Source organism: Coenobita brevimanus, chromosome 16 (genome assembly GCF_032717465.1).
Source record: "Coenobita brevimanus isolate Jiangsu-jjx chromosome 16, ASM3271746v2, whole genome shotgun sequence".
NCBI classification, from domain to species: Eukaryota; Metazoa; Arthropoda; class Malacostraca; order Decapoda; family Coenobitidae; genus Coenobita; species Coenobita brevimanus.
Window position 1 is genome coordinate 10,873,177 of NC_136969.1, and position 23,630 is coordinate 10,896,806.

Below are 23,630 nucleotides of genomic sequence, written 5' to 3' on the forward strand. Positions count from 1 at the left end.
AGCAGCAGTCAGCCTAAGTGTCATTGTCAACCCTTCCCTTCTCAGATAAGCCGCGGCATTTAGTTCCTTGTCCTCCGCTGTAGAGAAACAATGTCGCACTTGCGCCCCGCCATTCCTGCCGCTTCTGCGCCCATTGCAAAGGGCCCCGTGACCTCTACTCCTAAGAAAAGTAGTGAGGCAAGCAGGAAAGGCCTTAGTGACTCTGCAGTGGCACGTGAACTGGCGGAATTGTCCATGGTTATGATGGACAGTGACTTTGACAATTCGGGTGAATCTTGTGATGAGCCGGGTGAGGTTATCGTGCCAGAAACAGCTACAACGAGTGCTTCAGTGTCAGAATTAGTGTCTAGCTCCAAGGGAAAGGAGCCTTTAGTGCAGCAAGGACAGAAATTTGGGAAGGGAGTGAAAAGGCGGCGTGTTAGCCCCAGAACAATGCCCCCACGTGACCCAGCCCTCCATGAGTCACGAGTGCATTCGCCTCCCCGTTCCCCAAGCCCCACTTCACTCATTTCTTCATCATCGTCGGCTGAGTTATCTCCGAAGTCTTCGTCGTCGGAGTCACCATCAGCATCAACAGTGAAGGCAGGCCGTAGAGGTAGAGGTAAATCAAGGAGAGTGAAAAGTAGTGTAGCTAGTAGGGTAAGGGCTGCTAGTGCTGTCCGGCAACCTAGGGTCAGTGGGAGTGACCTTGACCGAGATAAATCTGCCTCACAGCCAACCTCCACCACCACCACCACCACCCGCCCTACACCGCCATGACAGGGAATCCTGGACGCCTTCGCGTGGACGGAAGGGTCAGATTTTGTGCCAGAAAAATTAGTGTTTGATGAGAGCTCCTCAGGAGTTCAGCCTGCCTTCACTATGGACGAAAATGCTGAGTGTGTCGACTACCTTTTGGCCTTCCTAGATGACGAAGTCATGCAGCACATATGTGATGAGACCAACAGGTATGAATCACAACATGCTGCAAGTGGTACAGGTGCAGCCAAGATGCAACAGTGGTCCATGCTGGGAGTGCAGGAGCTGTATGTGTTCTTTGCCCTCATGCTTCTCATGCCACACTCCAAGAAGCATGAGTTGGAAGAATACTGCTCCATGGACCCCTTACTACTCTCACCCACCTTCAATAAGTACATGGCCAGAGATCGCTTCCGGAACATCATGGGAAACCTGCACTTTGCTGACAACGATATACCTTCCCAAACCGACCCACTCTCGAAGATCCGGGAGATTCTGAGCAGAATGAAGGAAAAGTTTATGTCATTCTTCCACCCCTTTCAGAAGGTTGTCATTGACGAATCCTTGGTTTTGTTCAGAGGACGTCTTCGGTTTGTTCAGTACATTCCAAGCAAACGCCATCGCTTTGGAATTAAGTTCTTTGTACTGTGCGACTGTAAGACGGGGTACATCCTTGACTTCGTCATATATTCAGCCAGCACTGTCGATCTGGATAAAACACACCCCCTTTTCTTCTCAGGCTGTGTAGTGAAAGTGCTCCTAGAAAAGTATTTTGGTGGGAATCATGTGCTGTATACAGACAACTACTATACAGCACCGAAACTTGCCAAATACCTTTCTGAGCACGGCATTGGCTCCTGCGGCACTGTGAAAAGTAATCGTGCCCACTTCCCCAAATTCCCAGAGGCAGGAACCTCGCAGCGAGGAGACGTGCACCTACGCAAGTCTGAGAAGATGCTGGCAATACGGTGGCATGGCAAGAGGGTCGTGCACATGCTCACCACCGTACATAAGGGGGAGATGAGAGACAGTGGGAAGGTCGACCGTAGGACAGGCGAACCTGTGATGAAACCTGATGCTGTGCTGGACTATAATATCAACATGCGGCTGGTGGACAAGTCCGACATGATGATTGGTGAGATTGACTGCCTCAGGAAGAATACTAGGTGGTACAGGAAAGTTTTTCTGCATCTCATAGATATGACGATGTTGAACGCCTTCATTCTGTACAAGATGAAGGTCAAGCCATCCAAGTCCTTCTCCCTGAGGTTGTTCGCCAGGACTTGTGTCCAGCAGCTGCTGGAAAGATATGGTAGGGTGACAGCAGCAACTCCAAGGCGCCATCCAGTAACACTTCCCGACCGACTTGAGCAGAGGGCGTATATGGATCGGCACAGACTTGAGCTTATGCCTGCCACAGGGAAAAGGAAGGCTGCGATTCGCAGGTGTCAGGTATGTGCACATACCACCCGCCGCACACCTGAGCACAAACGCACCTCTTGGCAGTGCGCTGAGTGCCAGGTTCCCCTCTGTGTTACCTGCTTCTTCGATTACCACAGCCAGAAGCAGTTCTAACAGTGCAGGTGTGAAAGCAGAATAATTTGGAAATAATGTGTAAATAATGTGTAAATAGCAGGTGAATGCAATGGATGTTCAGTACATATGATTGAACAGTGTATTATAGTTTTATCTTACTGAAAGTGACAGTGAATAACATAGTGTAAGTAAAATAGAAGGGTAAATATTGAAAATAGAATAGAAAATGTTAATAATAATGTAAGTAATTAGTAATATAAGAATATGAGTACAAATAATTTATGTTATAACAGTGAAAGTGAATCCGTGGCTCTCTACATATTTTACTGAATGAAAAATTGAATGACTTCAGTGACAATAAACTAATACGACTGAAGGAAACTTATGGAGAAAGACTCCAGATATATATAAGTGTGATATAGTAATAGAAATATAAAGTGTGAGGGGTTTTATGAATCATAAATGACAGAGTACCAAGAGCGAACTAGCCCAAGTGCGACGATCAGACGCGCTTGTAATTTCCATTGCGTTCACAGTGGTTTTTTTTGGAGTATGGATCCCAAACTACTTGAAAATCATAGAATAGTGTTTATAGTGTTTATATCTGGCTGTGGTAATCATATTATGGGTTGTCAGGAAGTGTAAAGTGGAGACTTCGTTACCCTACTTCAGCGGTCTCCACAAGCCCTACAGTAACGACGAAGGCTCAACAAACATTCCAGGAGAAAGCTGAAGGTATGTGCCATAAGCATATATAATTTTATTATTCTAGAACTAATAACTGATTTTTGGCAAATATTTTTTGAGAGTCTGTCAGAGCCCGAATAACCCCGCGGGACACGCAAAACATTGGTAAACATGCCCACGGTGTAGGGGTTAAAGACATTCTAATTACTAACCTTTAACTGCGAATTTCTTTTATCTATTTTTGTATATATTATTCTGGCTAACATCAGACAAATATACTATGCTAAAAAAAAAGCTGGAACATCAAAATTCGGCAGACAGAAATCACACACACACACACACACACACAGAAAGGTTAAGTGTACACCTAGAAAAAAGTTTCAGAGTCAATATTGGAGATCTTCATGATGTGGTATTTAGTATGGAATAAAATACATCAACTTATCCGAAGTACAAGGCAAGTGGGAATGAACCAGGATGCAGTGACTCCCAGGAGAAGCCACAGTTTCTCTGCTGAAGCTGACGTCATTCTGGCACCACCGTCGACGCCACCATCACGTCACCACTACTCCCACACTTCCCCGTTACCACCACCACCGCCACCTTCGACACAAGCGCACACCAACACCACACACGTCCACCACTACCACACGCAACTATACTAGGGACTCCCACGGCTGGTTGGTGTGAAAGGAATAAGACAAGTAAAAGAGATGTGTAGCATAAGAATAAGAGGTTGAGGGCTGACACAGTGTGTGATCGCCCTTGACTGTGGTACCGTAAATCGGTTACATCACTGAACCATCCACCTCATCTTCTGACGTCTGTAGTATTGGACGTGTAAGACAAGTGAAAACTCGTATATTACCTACATGCTTTTACTCTAACTCGGATTAAAATTATCCTCTGTTAATTTTAATAACTGATGTATAACAATTCATTAGCAGTAGAATACGATTTAAGTAATTAAAAAGTGCTGTGGAACTTATGTGAGGCTCTCGCACTGTCTCCTTCTGCCAATGGGCTCTGTAAAATAAGCTGTAAAACTACCGAAGTCTGAGTCAAATTAAGGTGAAAGGAGTATAGTACCACACATGACTGACAGAATACAGTACCCTGCAGCTTAATGATTTTTTTTTTTTTCTGTTTTTGCTGCCGCCACAATATTTTCATCAGCTTAAGGTGAAACGTTTTATTCTGTAGATTAGGAACTAAAGTTCTGAACGGAATATTAAACGTACAGTTAATTAATTTAGCTATTCATTCATTCATTCATTTTAATAATAATGATGATGATGATAATAATAATAATAATAATAATAATAATAATAATAATAATAATAATCTATCTATCTATTGCCGGACGCCGTAATCCCGTAGGGGTGGCTACAAATAAATCGCCTCCATGTCGCTCTGTTCCCCGCCAGTTCGCTGCCCTGTTCACAGCTTACACCCCACTCTCTCATATACCTCTCCACTCCATGCTATCATCTCATCCTTGGCCTCCTTCTCCTTCTCCCCTCCTCTACCTCACTCACATTAACTCATTATTATTGGCTGAAAATGGAATGAGTCTCTTAAATTATTCCTCCCACAACACTTCGAGCTACTTTAAAATAACTGAATATCCGATTTCCCGCAAACTGTATGTTACATGATGAATGGAATACTAAAAACAGGATTCCACACAGTGCATGAATTAAACAATATTGTGGTATCAGAACAAAGGGTATATTTAGCCTTGTAAAAATATACTGACAATATTCTAGAACAGAGACAGAGATCTGTAAAATATTTAAGGTTCACTACAAAATCAGCGTATACATAATCATAAGGCAGAGGGCTTTGTTAGATTGTAAATCCTCTTCTAATTGAAGGAGCCACTAACTGTACTGAAAAGATGGTACGAAATAAAAATATTATGATTCTCACATTACCATTTAAACCGCTCAGCATCACTCGTACATTGTTATAGAAACCAGACTCCATTCACTGACAGAGCAAACTGAACAATACAGAGGCACTAGATAAATGAAGGACTATATAGGGCTTGGTCGAAGTGAACCCTCTGGCATGGTTCACTTGAGTGAAACAGCATGTGTATGAACATTTTAGGCATGACTAACTGACTGGGCCACTCCAAGAGATGCTCCCGCATCTTTTAAAAACGACAGCAGGGATGTCCTTTACTTGGAACTTAATTAGAAAGGCTTCTCAAATTATTTTAAACTTAAGAATGAGGGTTAGATAATTCTTTATACCTTCAAAACCTTGACTCTATTGTAGGCTGAGTGAAATCATTCAAGGTTAAAGGAAAAAACATGATTTCTCGTTGAAGGGGTATATAGCGTCTGTATGAGAATTCTTCTAAAAGAACATTGTGACAAATGGAAATGTTGGGTGGGAGAGAGACACACGTTAGAGTTTGAATTATTTGTTTTCTCTGAAGTTTCTGGCTACAGTACCTATTCTCTCTGATTATGGGTTCTGTTTAGTCCCTAACGTTAGAGAAAATAAAGAACTCAAACTCTAACCCATATCTCTCTCCCACTGAATATTTCCAGATCCTTCTAATTTAATATTTTCATTGCGAACTATAGTGTAAGACGTTCTAGGGATGAAAAGGGTGTTAACTGCACCGCTATACTAGATCTGATATAAGGTTTGCTCATTACCTTCTCAATGTTAAACAAGAATTCTAAGTTTTATGCAACCATAGGCTCATATTGCAGTTCCCAAGAGTTGTATTAGTAGACCCAAAACCGTGAAGGTAGGTATGTGTAAGTGGTTGCGATAATTCAATATGTCAGCGGAATTCTTAGCTGTGTTTAGTACAGAATAGTGGGTATTTAGTTGTGCAGAATTTTGGTTAAGGACTTCTTATGTCGCTGCTGGAGAAGTACAGATATTTGTAAGACTCAAAATTTCTTATCTTCCTCTCGACCATTAACTCCTTTCACTTCAGTGGTGTTTTGTTTACTTTATTCTTCCGATATGCATACACATACATAGTGCATGACACGTAGATCATGACAGCGATCTATTGTACGTCTGCTAGAAAATAACTTTGGCTTGTGCTGGAAAATAATTTTGGTGCCATTACTAAATACAGTGTCACTCAAATTCTGTGTCTGAAACACAAACAACCATACTGAACTAACTCTACACAGCAGACATATAAACCAACAAACAGATTCTACTACTGATGCAAATTCGACTCTTGTTAAGTACACTGTAAGGCATAACATGAAGTAAAGTCTACACAGGGTTTAGTTTTTGGGTGAATAAACGATAATGAAATTTTAGTGGAAAAATATCATTCGCACAAAAAATTACTACCGTGACAGTTTACCACATACGATAAAAACTTGGTGTCACGTGATATACACTCAAGGTGGTGGGATAAGTGAGGCTGGAACGGGCTTCTCGATGCCTTTAGCAGCAGCTGAACACTTTTGTTTTTTTGTTTTTTTGCCTATCGATCACTGAGGCCGAAGCCCCTGGTCATTATGGCAAATATATATATATATATATATATATATATATATATATATATATATATATATATATATATATATATATATATATATATATATATATATATATATAGATAGATAGATAGATAGATAGATATAGATATAGATCTCTCTCTCTCTCTCTCTCTCTCTCTCTCTCTCTCTATATATATATATATATATATGTATCCCCCTGGGGGTAGGGGAGTTTCAAGAATACTCCCCCAGTATCCCTGCTTGTCGTACGAGGCGACTAAAAGGGTTGGTGGTGGGTTAGTGCCCCACCCCGTAAAAAGAACTAACTAAAAAAGCGAATAAAGCGCCTCGGACCCGGACGGACCATACGTTGATGACTAAGGAACGGACAAAGGACATTCTGAGGGTGGGAACATGGAATGTGAGAGGAGTGAATGATGAAGTGAAAGAGAGAGAGATTGTTCAGGTGCTTGAGGATGCAAAAGTGGATATATGTGGATTGACTGAAACTAAATGAAAATGTGAAAGGGTGAGAGAATGGGAATATGGTGTAGATATATGTGCGGGAGTCAGTGAGAATGAGAGGGCAAGAGAGGGAGTATGTCTGATGATAAGCAAGAAGTGGAAGGAGAATATAAGAGAGTATGGAACAGTGGGTGCAAGGATTGTATGGGTGAGGATGAAAGTAGGTATACAAGCATGGGCGATTGTATGTGTGTATGCTCCAACAGAGGACCGAGTGGCAAGAGTGAAAGCTGAGTTTTGGGCGAGAGTAGAAGCATGTATGGACAAGTTTGAGAGGAGCAAGAGAGTGCTGTTGATTGGAGACATGAATGGCAAAGTTGGGAATGTACGAGTGGATGGAGTGGTTGGTCAGTGGGGTGTGCCAGCTGAAGTAGATGGGAATGGTAGTGCTTTGGTGGACATCTGTGCTGGTAAGGGGTTGGCAATAGCCAACACCTACTTTCGTCATAAGATGATCCACCGGTATACATGGACAGTAATGAGGAGGATGGATGGTGAACTTGTTGAACGAAAGGCAATGATAGACTACGTGTGTGTGGATGAGCGAATGAGAAGACAAGTGTTGGATGCAAGAGTGTGGAGAGGGTGGGGGAATGGAGTCTTGGACCATCACTTAGTGATGGCCAAGGTAGATCTGCAAAGAAAGTGGTTGAGGAGACGAAGGGGAAGACAGGAGGAAGCAGCTCCTGTGAAAAGAGTGGAGAAATTGCAAGATAGTGAGAAAATGACAGAGTATAAGAGAATAGTGGAAGAAAGGTTGGGAAGGTATGAGCTAGAGCAGATGGAAGGGGTGGAAGACGTAAGTAAGATATTCACGGAAAAGATAGGAGCAGCGTGTGAGGTGGTTTGTGGAGTGAGGAGGAGATGCAAGGGTGTGCAAGGGACAGCATGGTGGAATGGTGAGGTGAAACGAGCTGTGGAACAAAAGAAGAAGGCATATGGTGAATGGTTGGCGAATAGAGGTAGGGGAGAAGATGAGAGAGAGAAGAGAGAGGTATATGTGAGCAGGAGAAGGGAGGTTAAGAGACTGGTGAAGGAGAGTAAGAAGAAAGTGGATGAAGAGTTTGGGAGGAATCTGAGTGTGAAATGGAGGGAGAGTAAGAAATTGTTTTGGAAGGAGGTAAAGAAAGTAAGGCAGTGTGAAAGGGGAAATAGTAGGGGAGTGAAAGATAGGAATAATAGATTGTTGGTGGAGAAGAGAGAGAAATTGAGGAGATGGAAGGAGCACTTTGAGGATTTGTTGAATGTAGAGAGTGAGAGCAGTGTGAGTATAAGTGGTTGGGGAATGGCTGGGAGAAGAAGAGATGAGAGGAGGGAGGAAGAGATCAGTAGGTCGGAAGTAGTGGAAGTGATGAAGAAGATTAAGCTGGGAAAGGAGCCAGGAATTGATGGAATGTGCAGTGAAATGCTTAGGTATGGGGGTGAGATTGTTGTGGACTGGATATGGAAGTTGTGTAGATTGGCTTGGGAAGAGGGAAAGGTTCCAGAGGACTGGAAATCAGGTATAATTGTTCCTCTGTACAAAGGAAAAGGGGAGAGAGAAGTATGTGGTAACCATAGGGGTATTTGCCTTCTTAGTGTGACTGGTAAAATATATGGTAGAATACTCATTGAAAGGGTTAGGCATATGACAGAGGAGCTAGTTGGAGAAGAACAAGGGGGATTTAGGAAGGGAAAAGGGTGTGTACATCAGATATTTGTTCTAAGATGTTTAGTGGAGAAGTATCTAGAGAAGGGAAGGAAAGTGTATGCTGCCTTCATGGACTTGGAGAAAGCTTATGACAGAATAGATAGGCAAGGTATGTGGAAGGTATTAAGAATATATGGAGTGGAGGAGAAATTGTTGAGTGCTGTGAAGAGTATGTACGAGGGAGCTAGGGCTACGGTGTGAGTGGATGGTGAGCTGAGTGAGTTCTTTGATCTCAATGTGGGACTGAAACAGGGGTGTGTGATGTCTCCATGGCTGTTTCATATATATATATATATGGATGGGGTTGTAAAGGAGATGCAAGGTAGGGCAGTGGATGTGGGGCTGGCCCTAATGAATGAGGGTGAGATTTGGAAGCTTCCGGTGTTGCTGTTTCCTGATGATACAGTACTGTTGAGTGAAGATGAATGGGAGTTGCAAGGTTTGGTGAATGAATTTGGGACAGTGTGTAGGAGGAGGAAGCTGAAAGTTAATGTAAACAAAAGTAAAGTTATGGTGTTTGAGAGGAATGAAGTCACAGAGTGTGCAGTGAAGTTGGATGGTGAGGATATGGAGAATGTGAGTGCATTCAAGTACTTGGGTAGTGTAATGAGTAAGGATGGAACTTTGGGGGATGAAGTATGTGAAAGGGTACAGCAAGGAAGAAAGGTTGTTGGTACACTGAAAGCAGTGATGAGAAATAGGGAGGTGAGTATGGAAGTTAAGAAGTCACTGCATGATGGTATTGTGATCCCTACCCTGACGTATGGAAGCGAGGCGTGGACCTTGCAAGAGGGGAACAGGTCAAGAGTGAGAGCAGTGGAAATGAGTTACTTGAGAGGAGTATGTGGAGTGACGTGGAGGGACAGGTTGACGAATGAAGTGAAGGAACGTTGTGGGGTAGATGTGGATGTGGTTGAAAAGACTAGGAGAAAGACACTGAGGTGGTTTGGACATGTGGAGAGAATGGAGAATGAAAGACTGACTAAGAGGGTGTATGTAGGTGAGGTGGAGGGAGGGAGAGGGAGGGGTAGACCGAGGATGAGGTGGAGGGATGGAGTTGAGAGGTATATGAGGGAGGGGGGGGTGAGTTGGGGGGAGGGTAGTCAAATGGTGGGTGACAGAGTGACTTGGAGGCGTTTTGTTTGCGGCCACCCTTTGCGGGATTAGGGCGTCGGGCTATATATATATATATATATATATATATATATATATATATATATATATATATATATATATCCTGGTGTACAGGAAACCATTTGGCTTGTCACTCAATGTACAGTCACCCACAGGCAGAAGAAATAGGAAAGAATGAAGGAAAGAAAGACAGAAAAGGGTGTGTAAATTCACCCGTATGCAGAAGGACGAGGAAGAAAGATAGAAGAGGATGGAAGGAAAGAAGTATGGAGGAGAGGAACGGGCAGACATCCGAGAGCAGCACTACATTGAATGAGTGGATGGTGAGCACCCCCACCAACCACATGTTGGAATATTCAGTCTGGTCCAAACCTTGTCACAGATGATTTATTGATTTCTTTCCGAGAGAGAGACTCGACAGTAGATCACAAGAAACGCCCCAAAACTTCTCGAGCTCTACAGCCGACTTTGCAAGTATATCAGCCTGGTCATTGCCATAGATACGACAATGACTAGGCACCCAGATCAGCATGAAGGACTTGTTGCATGAACGTAATTTATTAACAGTGCTGCCATGGATCTCATTAGAATCAGTAGTGCAAGGAGCAATCGCCTGTGGGCTGATTTCGAGTCTGAAAATATGACAAATGAGTCATGCCTAGAATTGAGAGCATAGTCTATGGTTTTGTCAACTGCAAAAAGTTCGGAGGTAAACACAGATGTATGAATCGGCAACCGATACCTGAGGGCACATTCGGTCGACCATACACTAGCACCCACACATTCACTCGACTTGGAGCCATCGGTGTACAACTTGGTGGGGCCCCAAGTGACGCACGATGATGTTTCGAGACATGTGGTGGGCCCCCGCCTCCGGCGCCTTGGTCTTTGATGCTGGGACCCAGGAAACAACAGTAAAGCCATGTGTTTCCCAAGGCGCTATATTTTTAGACATCAACTGTCACAGTCACTGAGGTCCACACCAAGCTTCTGAGTCAGTAAGTGGAGGCGAACAGCAAGTGGCCGACAAACCCCCCGCATGAGATGGTGGTATTGATGCACGGGGGTAGAGGTCAATTTGCCAATAATACTTTTTCTAGTTGTCCTTACACCATAGGACAATGCCAGGTAGTCACGGTGAATACGGAGGGGAGGCACATTCACCTCCACTTCCATATGAGCTACACGGGTACACTGAACGGCTCTAAGACACATTTATAAACATTTATTCTGCAGTACATCCAACCTTTTCAACGTGGCATCAGATGCCGAGCCATACACCTGTGTGCCATAGTCTAGATTCAATTGAATAAGGGACTTATACACCATTAATAAAGATTTTCTGTCGACACTCTATGTAGTACCTGCCAGGTACTTGAAGATATTTAATAGTTTATCACAACAAACAAGCAAGCTATTAGCATGATGTTTAAATTCACTCTGAGATTAAAGTGGAGGCCCAAAAACTTAACAGCATTTTTAAAATATATCGCTTGATTATCCAAAAATAAAAGCAAATCGGGGATGCTACTATTAGTGAAAACTACAGCGGCACACTTAGGGAAAGAAAACTTAAATCCCCACTGCAAGGCCCATTGGTGGACAGAGTCAAGGGCTGCTTGAATCCACCTAGACAAAAATTGTGTGTTACGAGAAGAGTGCCATATTGCACAATCGTCAGTGTAGAGCGAGTATTTAAGATTCCTCGGGATGGGAGGTGATGATAGAATATCATTGATCATAATACTAAATAACGTGGGACTAAGAACACTTCCCTGAGGCACCCCGTTTTCCTGAATAAATATATCTAATGTTACATTATGGGGCAGTTTGACAGAGAAGGTTTTGTCCCTTAAGAAATTAGAAATAAAAATGGGCAAAATACCTCTTAATCCATAAGCACAGAGATTCATTAGTATACCATGTCGCCATGTCATGCCATAGGCTTTATTGATGTCCAAGAACACCCTTATCATGAATTCTTTATTGGCAAATGCCTCTGCAATACAATGCTCCAAATTTATTAAATGATCTAGTGAACTTCTTTATTAACAGAAGCCATATTGTTGATAATTTAACAAATTCTTCGACTCTGAAACAAAAAGAAGCCTATTATTAACCATTCGTTCCATGACCTTACATAGACGAGAAGTCAACACAATAGGACAAAATGAAGTGGGATTCATAAGACGACAAGCCTCTTTGGGTATCGGTATGACATGCGCAAAGTGCCATGGGTTTGTGAACGTTCGGGATGCCCAAAGCTCATTGTGCATTGCTAAAAGCTTAATCACGTTGTCTGATTAAGACGCTAGATTATACCGTATGCGATGGTGTCTGGGCCAGGGCTGGTGTCTTTACAGGATTTAAGGCAAAGAGCGGTGCACCTATCATGAACTCTTGGCTATATGGGGATTCTGCATCTTCTCTGGCAATGTCTAATATTTGTAGCTTACCCGTGTGCTTATGATATTGAAAACGCTGATCGTAATTGGCTGAGCTACTTACATATGAAAAACTCCTGACGAGGATGTTACCAACGTCCAAAGGATCGTCATCTATGATGTTGTTCACCTGCAAGGTGGTGACAGCGATATATGGGCCTTTATTATATTCTAATGGTGGACAATACTATACTTAATGGTGTAGAACGATTCATCATGGACATAAAATTCCGCCAGGAGTCACGTTTGGCCCTTCTTATTATTCTCATTGCCTCAGCCCGTGCGTGTTTGTACGCAATGAAATTTTCCTCAGTGGGCTGACTGTCAAAAATCCTGGATCTCCTATTGTGTTTCCTTAATGCCTGTCGGCAATCCAGCATCCACCAATGTGCTCTATGCTCAGCATGAACTGTGGAAGTCTTGGGAATAGCAGCCTCAGCCGAGTGTATTATGAAATTGGTTAGATTTCGACCTTAACATCTATGGTCTCCCCAGATATATCGAAATTGGTGATCCTTGAAAAGGATCCCCAGTCTGCTTTCTTATAGTTAAATATTGGGGGTCAAGGGTCTGAAACAATGTCGTGCAAATAAGAAAGACAGATGGGTAAATGATCACTTCTGAAGGAGCTGTCATAAGGATCCAATGAGAAATCATGATGTTCTGGGAGGCCAGAGACAAGTCAATATCCGAAAAGTTACCAGTATAATCATCTACACGAGTCGCTCTACCATCGTTCAGAAGACAGAGGATGGACTGTAGTATTAGGTCGGCTACATGCTCCCCACGACCATCGATCCTCAAGCTATCCCATTGATAGTGATGGGCATTAAAGTCGCCCAACACTAACTTATTCCCTGGAAAATGTTCAAATAGTGAATTCATAGCATCGCTATCAATAGAGCGATGTGGTGGACAGTAGAGAGCAAATACACAGATACTATCTATCAATCTATCTACCTATAGCCCGACGCCCTAATCCCGCAAAGGGTGGCTACAGACAAAACACCTCCAAGTCGCTCTGTAACCCACCATTTGACTGCCCTCCCCCCAACTCATTCCCCCCTCCCTCATATACCTCTCAACTCCATCCCTCCACCTCATTCGGTCTTCTCTTCCCTCTCCCCTTCTCCATTTCACCTACATACACCCACTTAGTCATTCTTTCATTCCCCATTCTCTCCACATGTCCAAACCACCTCAGTGTATTTCTCCTAATTTTCTCAACCACATCCACATCCACTCCACAACGTTCCTTCACTTCTTCATTCGTCAACCTGTCCCTCCATGTCATTCCTCATGTTCCTCTCAAGTAACTCATTTCCACTGCTCTCACTCTTAACTTATTCCTCTCTAGCAAGATCCATGCCTCACTTCCATACGTCACAGTAGGAATCACAATACCATCATGCAGTGACTTCTTAACTTCCATACGCACCTCCCTATTTCTCATCACTGCTTTCAGTGAACCAACAACCTTCCTTCCCTGCTGTACCCTTTCAAGTACTTCATCCCCAAAAGTCCCATCCTTACTCATCACACTAACCAAGTACTTGAATGCATTCAAATTCTCCATATCCTCACCATCCGACCTCACTGTGCATTCTGTGACTTCATTCCTCTTAAACACCATAACTATACTCTTGTTTACATTAACTTTAATAGAAAGATACGTATTATTAAACTTTACTCTGCATGCGACAGCTTCCGGAGTGGAATTTAGAATTACTTCTGTTTGTGGGTGTGATTGGTGTGTGTATATGGCAACTCCATTACCATCATATATTCCATATGAGTGGTAATGTTTGTACTGTGGAGGATCAGGGATCCACCAAGCATGTCTTCTGTAAACAAATAACGTCTGGCCTGTGTATAAAAAGCAAGATTGCTTTACAGCAAAGTCGTCCCTAACACGAGGGTTTCATTCCAACCGTGGCGCCTTCGGCGCAAAACCGCTTAAGTTTTAACTACTCCTTATTTTGCTCCCAAGACCCACTAAATGTGGTGTTTTGCTGTTATTTGCCATTGGTAATTAATATGAAGCACTGTAAGTGGTTAGAAGGTTTATTTAACTCGCCCCATCCCGACCACTTTTCCACCACTGACTCCCCCCAATCCCGACCATTTTTGGAAAAATATTTTTTTTTACTCAAACCTCCGCTTTTGGTGAGAAACATCGAAAATTCATAGAGAACTCGCTCACCTGAGGTTTAAAATACTCGATACAGGTACGAGTACCTCCTTACCTTACTGGGTTTTCTAACAGGGTGGCACCAAAGAAAACGAGTTCTATGGGAGGATAACTATTTCACACCACTCATAAACGGTATTTATTTATTTACTTGGTACGAATTTATATGTAGTACGAGAGTATATTGGTTTTCAAGCAGTAATATAGGCATTATAAGCATTGTTTCACACACTAATTCATCACCACACCTGACCTTTTTTTGCCACATTACCTGATCATCATTTCTGACTGTTTCTTCCTCTAATGCTATGTAAAGTTTGTCCTCCACATTGTCTTTGATTGGGGAATCACTCTGGCCCTGAATTTCGTACCGTGGCATGACATGGCTTTACTGGCCAGGTCACTGATAACAGGTGAATTGCTTGGAAGGGGGGGAGGAGGTCGTGTAAGGCATTGTTCCTGCCTGGCATCTTGAAGAGGAAGGTGTCACGTGTATATGTACCAAAAATCACTCGCGAAAATTGAAATTTTGCAAATTAGGGACCTTGCAATTTTTTCACGTTTATGTACGTAGATGGGACTGGCAGTGACAAAACGTGTGGACGTTAAAGAACGTTGACGGGACGCCGCGGGTTAAAGTTATAACTTACAAATACAGTACTGCACAGCAAAACTTCAACACATAAATACATAAACACAAGACAACATTCCAATGCCGATTGGTTTCAGGACAATTCGTCCTCAAGTCAATTTGCCATCACAACAATAACAAGACAAGTTGATGTCATTAACGAAGACAGCTGTGGGTGATGCTAGAATATAATTCAAAGGCGAAATACATATATTTATAGAATGACGGGGAATTGTTCAGGGTTCGAATTGTCCTGACGGGGAATCATCCATGTTTTGATGGGGAATTGTCTGGCGGCAAATTGACTTGATGGAGAATTGTCTCGGAACCCGCCGATCATGGGTAATCATATAAATCAGGTTAACTGATTACAAGGCTTTATCTAATGCTTTAACTTTATTTAAGTGCTTAAGCTTACATACCAGAACAGTAAAAATTTAACTTACAAATATAGTACTGTGGAAAATCAGTGCAGCAAATCTTTAACGAACAAATAAAAATGTAATATTCTGATGCATATCAGGTAAACTGGTTATAAGACTTTATTTCTTGCTTTAACGTTATTTAATAGTACTTTAACTTGTACATAAACTTACCAGAACAGTAATGTAAATATTTAACTTACAAATACAGTAATGTGGAAAAGCAGTACAGCGAATCACATGATCACGTGATCAAAACAAATCGTGCGCGCTGTGCTGAGGTTCGAGGATTTGGCTTTTCAAAGGTCTCTCTTGCACAAATTTATAGTTTTCGTAATGGTTCTTTGTCTAATACATATCTCAGCACTAACTCCGTATAATTACGAGCGCATTTGGCGAGAACATGTTTGGGGTGAGTTTACTGTATTAGGTAGTTTATTCCCATGAGTCCTACAATTCTACTCTAACACAGTGAATGTGGCAGTTTAAGATTTACGACGGTGGCCAGTGTTCTTAGTTTTTTTAAGACTCCTACCAACTGGCAAGCGACTACCGGGGGACCTATCCTGATGCTTGCTAACGGAGACTTTCATTTTGTCATCAATAACTAGGCTCCCTGAGTCCCCCGAGGAAGAGCTTATCCTTCTCTCCTTCGCTGGACAAGGAGCAGGAAGAACATGAGGACGTGCCAGCTTGCTGAGGGTGGTCAAATTATTCTTATCAGACTTGTCAGACTTTGGTTTTGGTCGCACTGCCTGCAAAGAAGCAGCAGCAGCCTGAGAGTATGAAGAAGTGACAGGGATGTCCATGAGAGAGTTGGTGCTTACAGGAGGGTGAAATGGTGAGGTAGGGGGCGTGGCATGAGGAGGGAAAGTAAGGTCAGTCTGTGTAGCTCCACGGTGCACATCATGGGACGAGACAGCCGCCGATGCATAGGAAACATTAGGCATGGGAGTCACATGCAACTCTTTTACCTTCTTCCTAGCATCGTAATAGGAAATGCCCTCCATCGCCTTCACTGTGCAGACCTGTTTCTCGTCCTTCCACTTGAGACAAACTCTGGAGGAACTGGAGTGAGCACCCTTGGAATGAATGCAACACTCAGTCTCGGATGTACAGTAGTCTACACTTGCCACACACCAAGTTGGAAGCCCGACAAGTCTTTTGATGATATCCATAAATCTGACATTTTGCACAACGAAGGGGGTTTGGGATGTAGGGTCTTAGGTTGAGAATTTCATATCCAATTCCCGATGTCACTAATCAAGGAAAAACTGCCACTCTTCACCAGATTATTTAATTTTCGACATCAAAGTCGGTCTACTAAACTCCGTTCGTTTTATGTGCCCTCTGTGTCACTAAAAGGAAGGGAGAAATTATAACAACATTATTTTAGTCACTGCTACAAGGAATAGAGGTTGTATTATAGTCAAGGAAAATGAAGAAATGGTGGGCTGTCTACCATCTCGGTTTGGGGACGGTAAATATCGATAAGCTTTATTTTACATCCATATCATGTATGTGACAATCAAAACAAAATAAACAGTGTTATGAGAAACGTGTAACGATTCTTCATTTAGAAATATTTGCACGATACGGCTGAAGATCGTACGTTACGATTATAAACAATAACAAACTCAAGTGTGTCTACTGCCCCGCTGGACCTACTGTACATAGATCATGGAAAACGTTACAGAGAAAAATGGACAGTGCCTAGACTGAAGTATTTCCTGAAGTCTAGCAGAATACCCTGTTCAGGGTACACGACTGGTGTGTTGTTTTGAGTTTTTGTACGGTATTTTGGAGCCCTTGGCATCGTCGGATTTCAGCCGGCGGTCTCGTCTCTGCACGGTTTTGGCTTTAAACATTGTACAGTTTTCATATGAAAATCTTTGTAGATATTCTTCAGCATTTTGGAGATGAAGCATTGTTCTTTTAGAAAGCTAACTTATATGGGTCAAACAAAATGTGCAGCTTGAGACTTGTAAATATGTGATGAATGCTGTCACACCCGGTGTGTTTTCACAGCGGCTATAGTAACGTTTTCCTGCATTTACAGCATTAAAGCATATCTAGGAAATTAGTATAACTACTAAAGAATAATATCATGAAGAACTTACGTACGGTATGTCACTAAATATCACGGGAGAGATTTTTAAAGATATGCGATTTCTGTGGTCACTGCATGAGTAGCCCGACTTCCATATTGAACTTGCTGGCGATCAATAGCAACTCTTGAGCTAGTGACGGTAGGAATTCTAATGATCAAAGGTAAAGAAACTTTGGCAAAAGTCAGGATAACAGTGGCGGTCTTCGTCCTCCTACCCTCCTAGAATCTAGTAATGAATCTTGCGTCTATGGCATCTTGCTGAGCCACTTCCTGCACGATGTCGTCCTCCTCCATAACCACTAGATCCCTGCAGGTGATAACACCCCTGCAGGAATTCATGGACTGTGGGATCTTTGCCACAATAATCGTAGCAATGGAACTTGCTCAGTGTAAGCAAATCCTTCACCTGGCTGGAGTTTATGGTCTTTACTAGGTCCCCACTAGCAATTTTTTTTTCACTTGTTCTACTTCACTTGCACACCCATCAATCACCCTCTTGATGATGACGAGACTGAAGCTGGACGCGGGAGAAGAACTAACCGCATGGATTAGGACAAACGAGGCGTTTTTTACACTGATGTCTAGAGGGGCACGTGTATGGGACCGATCAGCCTGGGGGCAGTCCGTCCATGGAACAGCCGGGGGTCGGTCAAGACTACCCGGGGCAAAACATCTAAGGCTCACATTGCCCTCTCTAAACACCCAAGGGAGGCCCGACCATGTTGATTCACACCCCACAGCGATCAGTGGGCGGGGATGGTGTGACTCTTCGTGGGCAAGTAAGCAAAGGTAATCTTAGTAAATAGATATAGACACCTACTACAGTATATCTCTATCAAGAGTAGGGAGGAATTTTAGAACTAGCTAACCTAACTTTATTCGTGCCATGTACAAAACTAATGCCTGTGAGGCAGCCTTGCAAAGCTAGAGGACAGAGAAGATGAAAATACGTCCACACTCTCCACGACCATCCATAAAAGTCCTGAATGCTGACTGGCCTCCCACGACCCTCATATTGCAGAATGTGAGCACCCCCCTCCCCTCTCACCACACTAGTCAGTGAACACCTCCCCCTACCCCTCCCACTTGAACACTTCCCTCTTTTTGGATACCATAAAATATCAGAGAAAGAATATTTGAAGTCATTCAGACATGGAAGTGTGCCAGAAAAACAAGAAAGCAAGTTATACGCACAATCTTTGTCTTTTTTTCATTGTTTGACGGTTAGCGTTATGTAGAGGGGGGAGGCGGTGGCAGAATCGATAGAGAGGCGGCCTGCAGTCCTAATGAACCCAGGTTCGAATCCCGGCTGGGGCAGGGAACAGTTCAAGGATTTGAATTTTTTTTAAAGCAAATTTTTCTGATCTACCAGATGACCCGCCGACATGTCATAAAAGTACCCTCGCTAATACCAATGCATCAGTCCTGTATGAGACAGCCCTAGCATGTATTCAATATGGATGGTGGGTGTTAGCGCCGAAGTGGTGGCATGTGGAGATGTAGGAGGACTACTGGGCCCCAAGGATGACTACTGGGACTTGGGAATAGGCCCTGAAGCCTTTGCCTAGAGTCGGACTTGTAAAGAAAAAAAAAAGATGAATCAAGAATAAGTTTCTACGAAATTATCGAATGTTACTTACAAAACCCTTAAGTAAAACAGAAAAGACAAACATGTCTTCGTTTACTTTAATTACACACACAAATGCTCTCACGATTATCATCACATATCCATTGTTGCAGTTGGTTATGCCAGTTGGTTTGCGTAATAAACCTGTGCTTTTATTAATTTAATTATATTTATATTTGTACATCTGCATGTTGGTGAAATACTCTTCTATTTTATCAGCCAGAATTTATGGCTACACAGGTAATAACCCCCCCCCCCCGCCCCGCACACACACACACACACACACACACACACACACACACACACACACACACACACACACACACATCACACTGTCACGTCACACATAACCAAGTCTCTCATTCCCGGAAAGTTTTTTTAACACTTTTCTATCAGAGAGGGGAAGTTCTAGTCTGCAATGGCGAAATCTGTGGTTCCTGGAGTGGCTTTATGTTGCTTTCGTGTGCCAACCAGGTGCTACTTCCTTCCGTGTGTCATACAGGTGCCACTTGCATCTCTGGCTCCAGCAACCACCCTCTCCATCACCAGCACCACCACACTCATCGCTAACCCACCCCCCAGCACGGCGAACATGCCCTGAAAATCATGAACGTGAGGAATTAAAGTGAAAAACAGCAATTTAATGCGGATTTAAAAGTGAGATGGATCTTAAAGAAAGTTTTTTTTTTTTATGCGAGGAAGAAGGAACCAAAGGCCATGAGCCCGCAGTAACAGTTCCCTCCAGGAGAAAAACAAAATACAATAGAGAGCCAAATTCAAGATCCGATCATTTTGAGATGCCTGGACACACTGCGTTTGAAAGACTGGAGATCAGGGGCAGCAGGAAATACAGACAGAGGGAGACAGTTCCAGAGCTGACCTGTTGCATAAATGAAAGACTGGGAGTAACGGTTAACTCTTGCATTAGAGAATTGGACAGAAAAGGGATGAGAGTTTGCTGCCAGACGGGTGCTACGCGCCCGTCGTAGAGGTGGAGGAATGCAAGCAGAGAGTTCAGAGGAGCAGTGACCATTAAAGTAGTGATAGAAAAGAGATAAAGATGCAATAGTGCGGCGAAGAGACAGAGGTTGAAAGGAGTCAGTAAGAGGAGGAGAGTTAATGAGACAAAAAGCCTTTGACTCCACCCTATTGAGAAGAGCTGTATGTGGGGAGCCTCCCCACACATGAGAGTTGTACTCCACACAGGGGCGGATCAAACCCCTGTACAGAGTCAACAATTGTGCAGGGGTAAAGAAAGAGCGGAGTCGGCTTAGCACACCCAATCTCTTGGAAGCAGATTTTACAATAGATGTAATATGATCTTTCCAAGATAAGTCCCGAGTAAATGAAACCCCAAGCATGTTCAAGGATGATGCAGAATTAAGCTGAATATTATTAAACATTAGTGGGTATACCTGTGGAAGATTTTGTCGGGTTGATAGGTGTAAGAACTGAGTCTTAGATGCATTAAGAACAACCATATTATTTTTACCCCAGTCAGAGATACGAGCCAAGTCAGACATTAGGTGTGCCATAGCCTCATCCCTTGTTTGTTGAAGTAACTGTTGAGATGGGCGTTGCGGGAACCGAATGGAAAGGTGAAGGGTGGAGTCATCAGAATATGAGTGGATAGGGTTAGATGTACAGCTTAGAAGATCATTGATGAATAAAAGGAAGAGAGTTGGTGATAGGACAGAGCCCTGAGGAACACCACTGTTGATAGATCTAAGAGAAGAACGATGGCCGTCTACAACAGCGGCTATAGAACGACCAGAAAGGAAGCTAGCGATGAAGGCACAGATAGAAGGATAGAAACCGTAGGAGGGCAGTTTGGAAATTAAAGATTTATGCCAGACTCGATCGAAAGCCTTTGAGATGTCAAGTGCAATGGCAAAGCTTTCGCCAAAGTCCCTAAAGGAGGATGACCAGGAGTCCGAAAGGTAGGTGAGTAGATCGCCAGTGGAGCGTCCCTGACGGAACCCGTACTGACGATCGGAAAGAAGGTTGTGATGGGAAAGATGCCTTAAAATTTTTCTATTGAGAATTGACTCGATAACTTTTGAAATACAGGACGTTAAAGCAATTGGACGATAGTTGGAGGGTTGGGAGTGGTCACCCTTCTTTGGGACTGGCTGAATGAGAGCAAACTTCCAGCAAGAAGGAAAGGTAGAAGTTGACAGACAAAGGGGAAAGAGTTTGCCTAGGCAGGGTGTAAGCACAGAAGCACAGTTCTTGAGAACAATAGGAGGGACCCCATCAGGCCCATATGCCTTGTTAGTACTGAGGCCAGTGATGGCAGAAAATACATCAACTGAAGAAATTTTAATGTCAGCCATGAGGAAGTCAGAGGGGGGAAGTGATGGAGGAACAGCACCGGAATCGTCTAAGGTGGAATTGGAACTATCTGTCATTGAATGAAATGGGAAGGACGATTTTATTTTCAGATAAACATAAATAATAAACAAAATAGTATTTCACCCCCAAAGCCTGAAGATATTTTTTTTTTTTTACTCGTGGGCTACGAGGCGACTGTTTAGCTAAGGACCCTAGTGGTGAATGGGTTAATGAAGGCTATTTATAATGCCCTTACAGTTCCAAAAATGTCTCCTGCAAGTAAGATGAATAAGATTTTTAAAAAAGAAGTCATTTTGGGGAAAGGGTAAACCATTATTACTTTGGTTCCACTCAAACTGATTCTTCACTATAATCTTTTTTTTTTTTTTTTTAGTCTCCTTGGTTACTAGTTTACTCAGTCCCCCCAGTCTGACTACACTTGGCCATCAACTGAGCTGGAAGGTGTTTGAGCTCTTTGTCAGGTTGGAGTAAACGTGGTATAGTAAGTCGTAGGCTCTAAACCTACCCACAGGTTGGTGAGGGAGAGGACGGTGGTAACGGTGATAATCTTGGGCAGGTGTTTGCACATGGTGGTATTGGCCTGCTCGTGTTTCATCCATCTGTAGTAAAGGCCAGACTGCACCAATGCTCCGGTTCTGAGGTGGGATTCACAGACGTTTTTACGGTCTATTCTCTGTAGTAACTTAGATTTGTCTTACAAGTAAGAACTACATATGAGACTACGTGATACTCCGAGATACTTTAGGTTTTTACTGGAATGTCACTATAGTCGGTCTGTTTTCATATGACGTAACTGGGCCAGTCCGATAACTTGAATATAAAGTCGTGGTGGTTTCACAATAAATGACGTTAGAAGAAGTTGGTAAAATTCTTCCATCTGAAATATTTACTGCTTTCAGAATTCATGGCACATTTACTACAGTATAATGCCTATATATTTGTTTTAATGGTACTTACATTTTGTTTAACTCTGGAATGAGGAGACTGTTCTTCTGGGCAATGAAGCCTAAATAAGCTGTGGCGTATAGTGTCTTAGAGGTGTAGAAGTCACACCGACCTGGGCAGAGAGCAGAAGGAAATATTTAGATATACTAATTAGTCACTCCGGATGGCCTAAAAACTATTCTACAGAGTTGTTGTTCATAGTCTGGGGTTCTCAGAATAACCGTAAATTGTTTAAAAATGCCTGGAACGAGCTGTTCAATTAATTGCCAGGGATGCCTTCATTGTTAACACTCCGAGCCATGGTATGAAAAAATGTGACGTCATAATATTGCATTAAAAAATGCACGGCAACACGGGAAAAAATACATAACATAGATTAATTGTGCCCTGCTATCTATAATAAAAGTTAGCCTATACGTAGTTTCCTCTCACTGTAAAAGCAACAGTAATAAGGAACACGTTACTGTACTTTAACTCGTACAACCTGTGCGGGAGAAGTAATTGGGCAACAAATTCTCGAAGTTGTTGTTGACGTCAAATAAGATGTGCGACCCATCCTTCACAATGGTCTGCATACTGTGGGCAACATCACTGAACGTGTTGAAAGTTATGCGTCCACTGTCCAACAGATCACCCAGCTCTCGTAAAGGACCCGATTTCACTATCTGTAAAGGCGTGTGGCTGACTATTTTATCGCTAACATCATTATCATTATCACTGTCACCATCAACATTATTATAAGTATCATGATCATTCATCACCCTACAGTAACTATCATTATCATCATTATTACCGTCATCATCATTAGTACTGACACCATCAACATTATCATCATTCCTCATCATCATCACTATCACTACTTTTCAGAAGACAAATGAGAAGTTTGTGATGATGATGATGATGATGATGATGATGATGATGACGAGTTGTAAGAATCAAAGCTAAACTCACACCGAAGTATTGAAAGAGGTTGGTATTTTCAACTAGAACGATCTTAATGTCATCATCGAGGACGTCCTCAAGGCTCTGGTAGGGTTGGTCGATGTGTCTGACTGCCAGGAGGGACATGAGGTTGCCGACGTAGCTTTGTGTCAGCACCAACAT

General features: G+C 42.8%; 1 protein-coding gene across 1 annotated transcript; it reads right to left on the bottom strand.

Moving 5' to 3' along the window:
• Nucleotides 1-3,486: 3,486 nt before the first annotated feature.
• On the bottom strand, nt 3,487-23,630 carry LOC145390964 (uncharacterized). The gene is made up of 6 exons (XM_080265701.1): nt 23,478-23,630; nt 23,011-23,191; nt 22,539-22,638; nt 22,087-22,216; nt 19,727-19,823; nt 3,487-3,638 (listed from the first exon to the last, which is right to left on the bottom strand). The coding sequence occupies exons 1-6, from the start codon at nt 23,628-23,630 to the stop codon at nt 3,487-3,489; spliced, it is 813 nt and encodes a 270-aa protein (XP_080121827.1).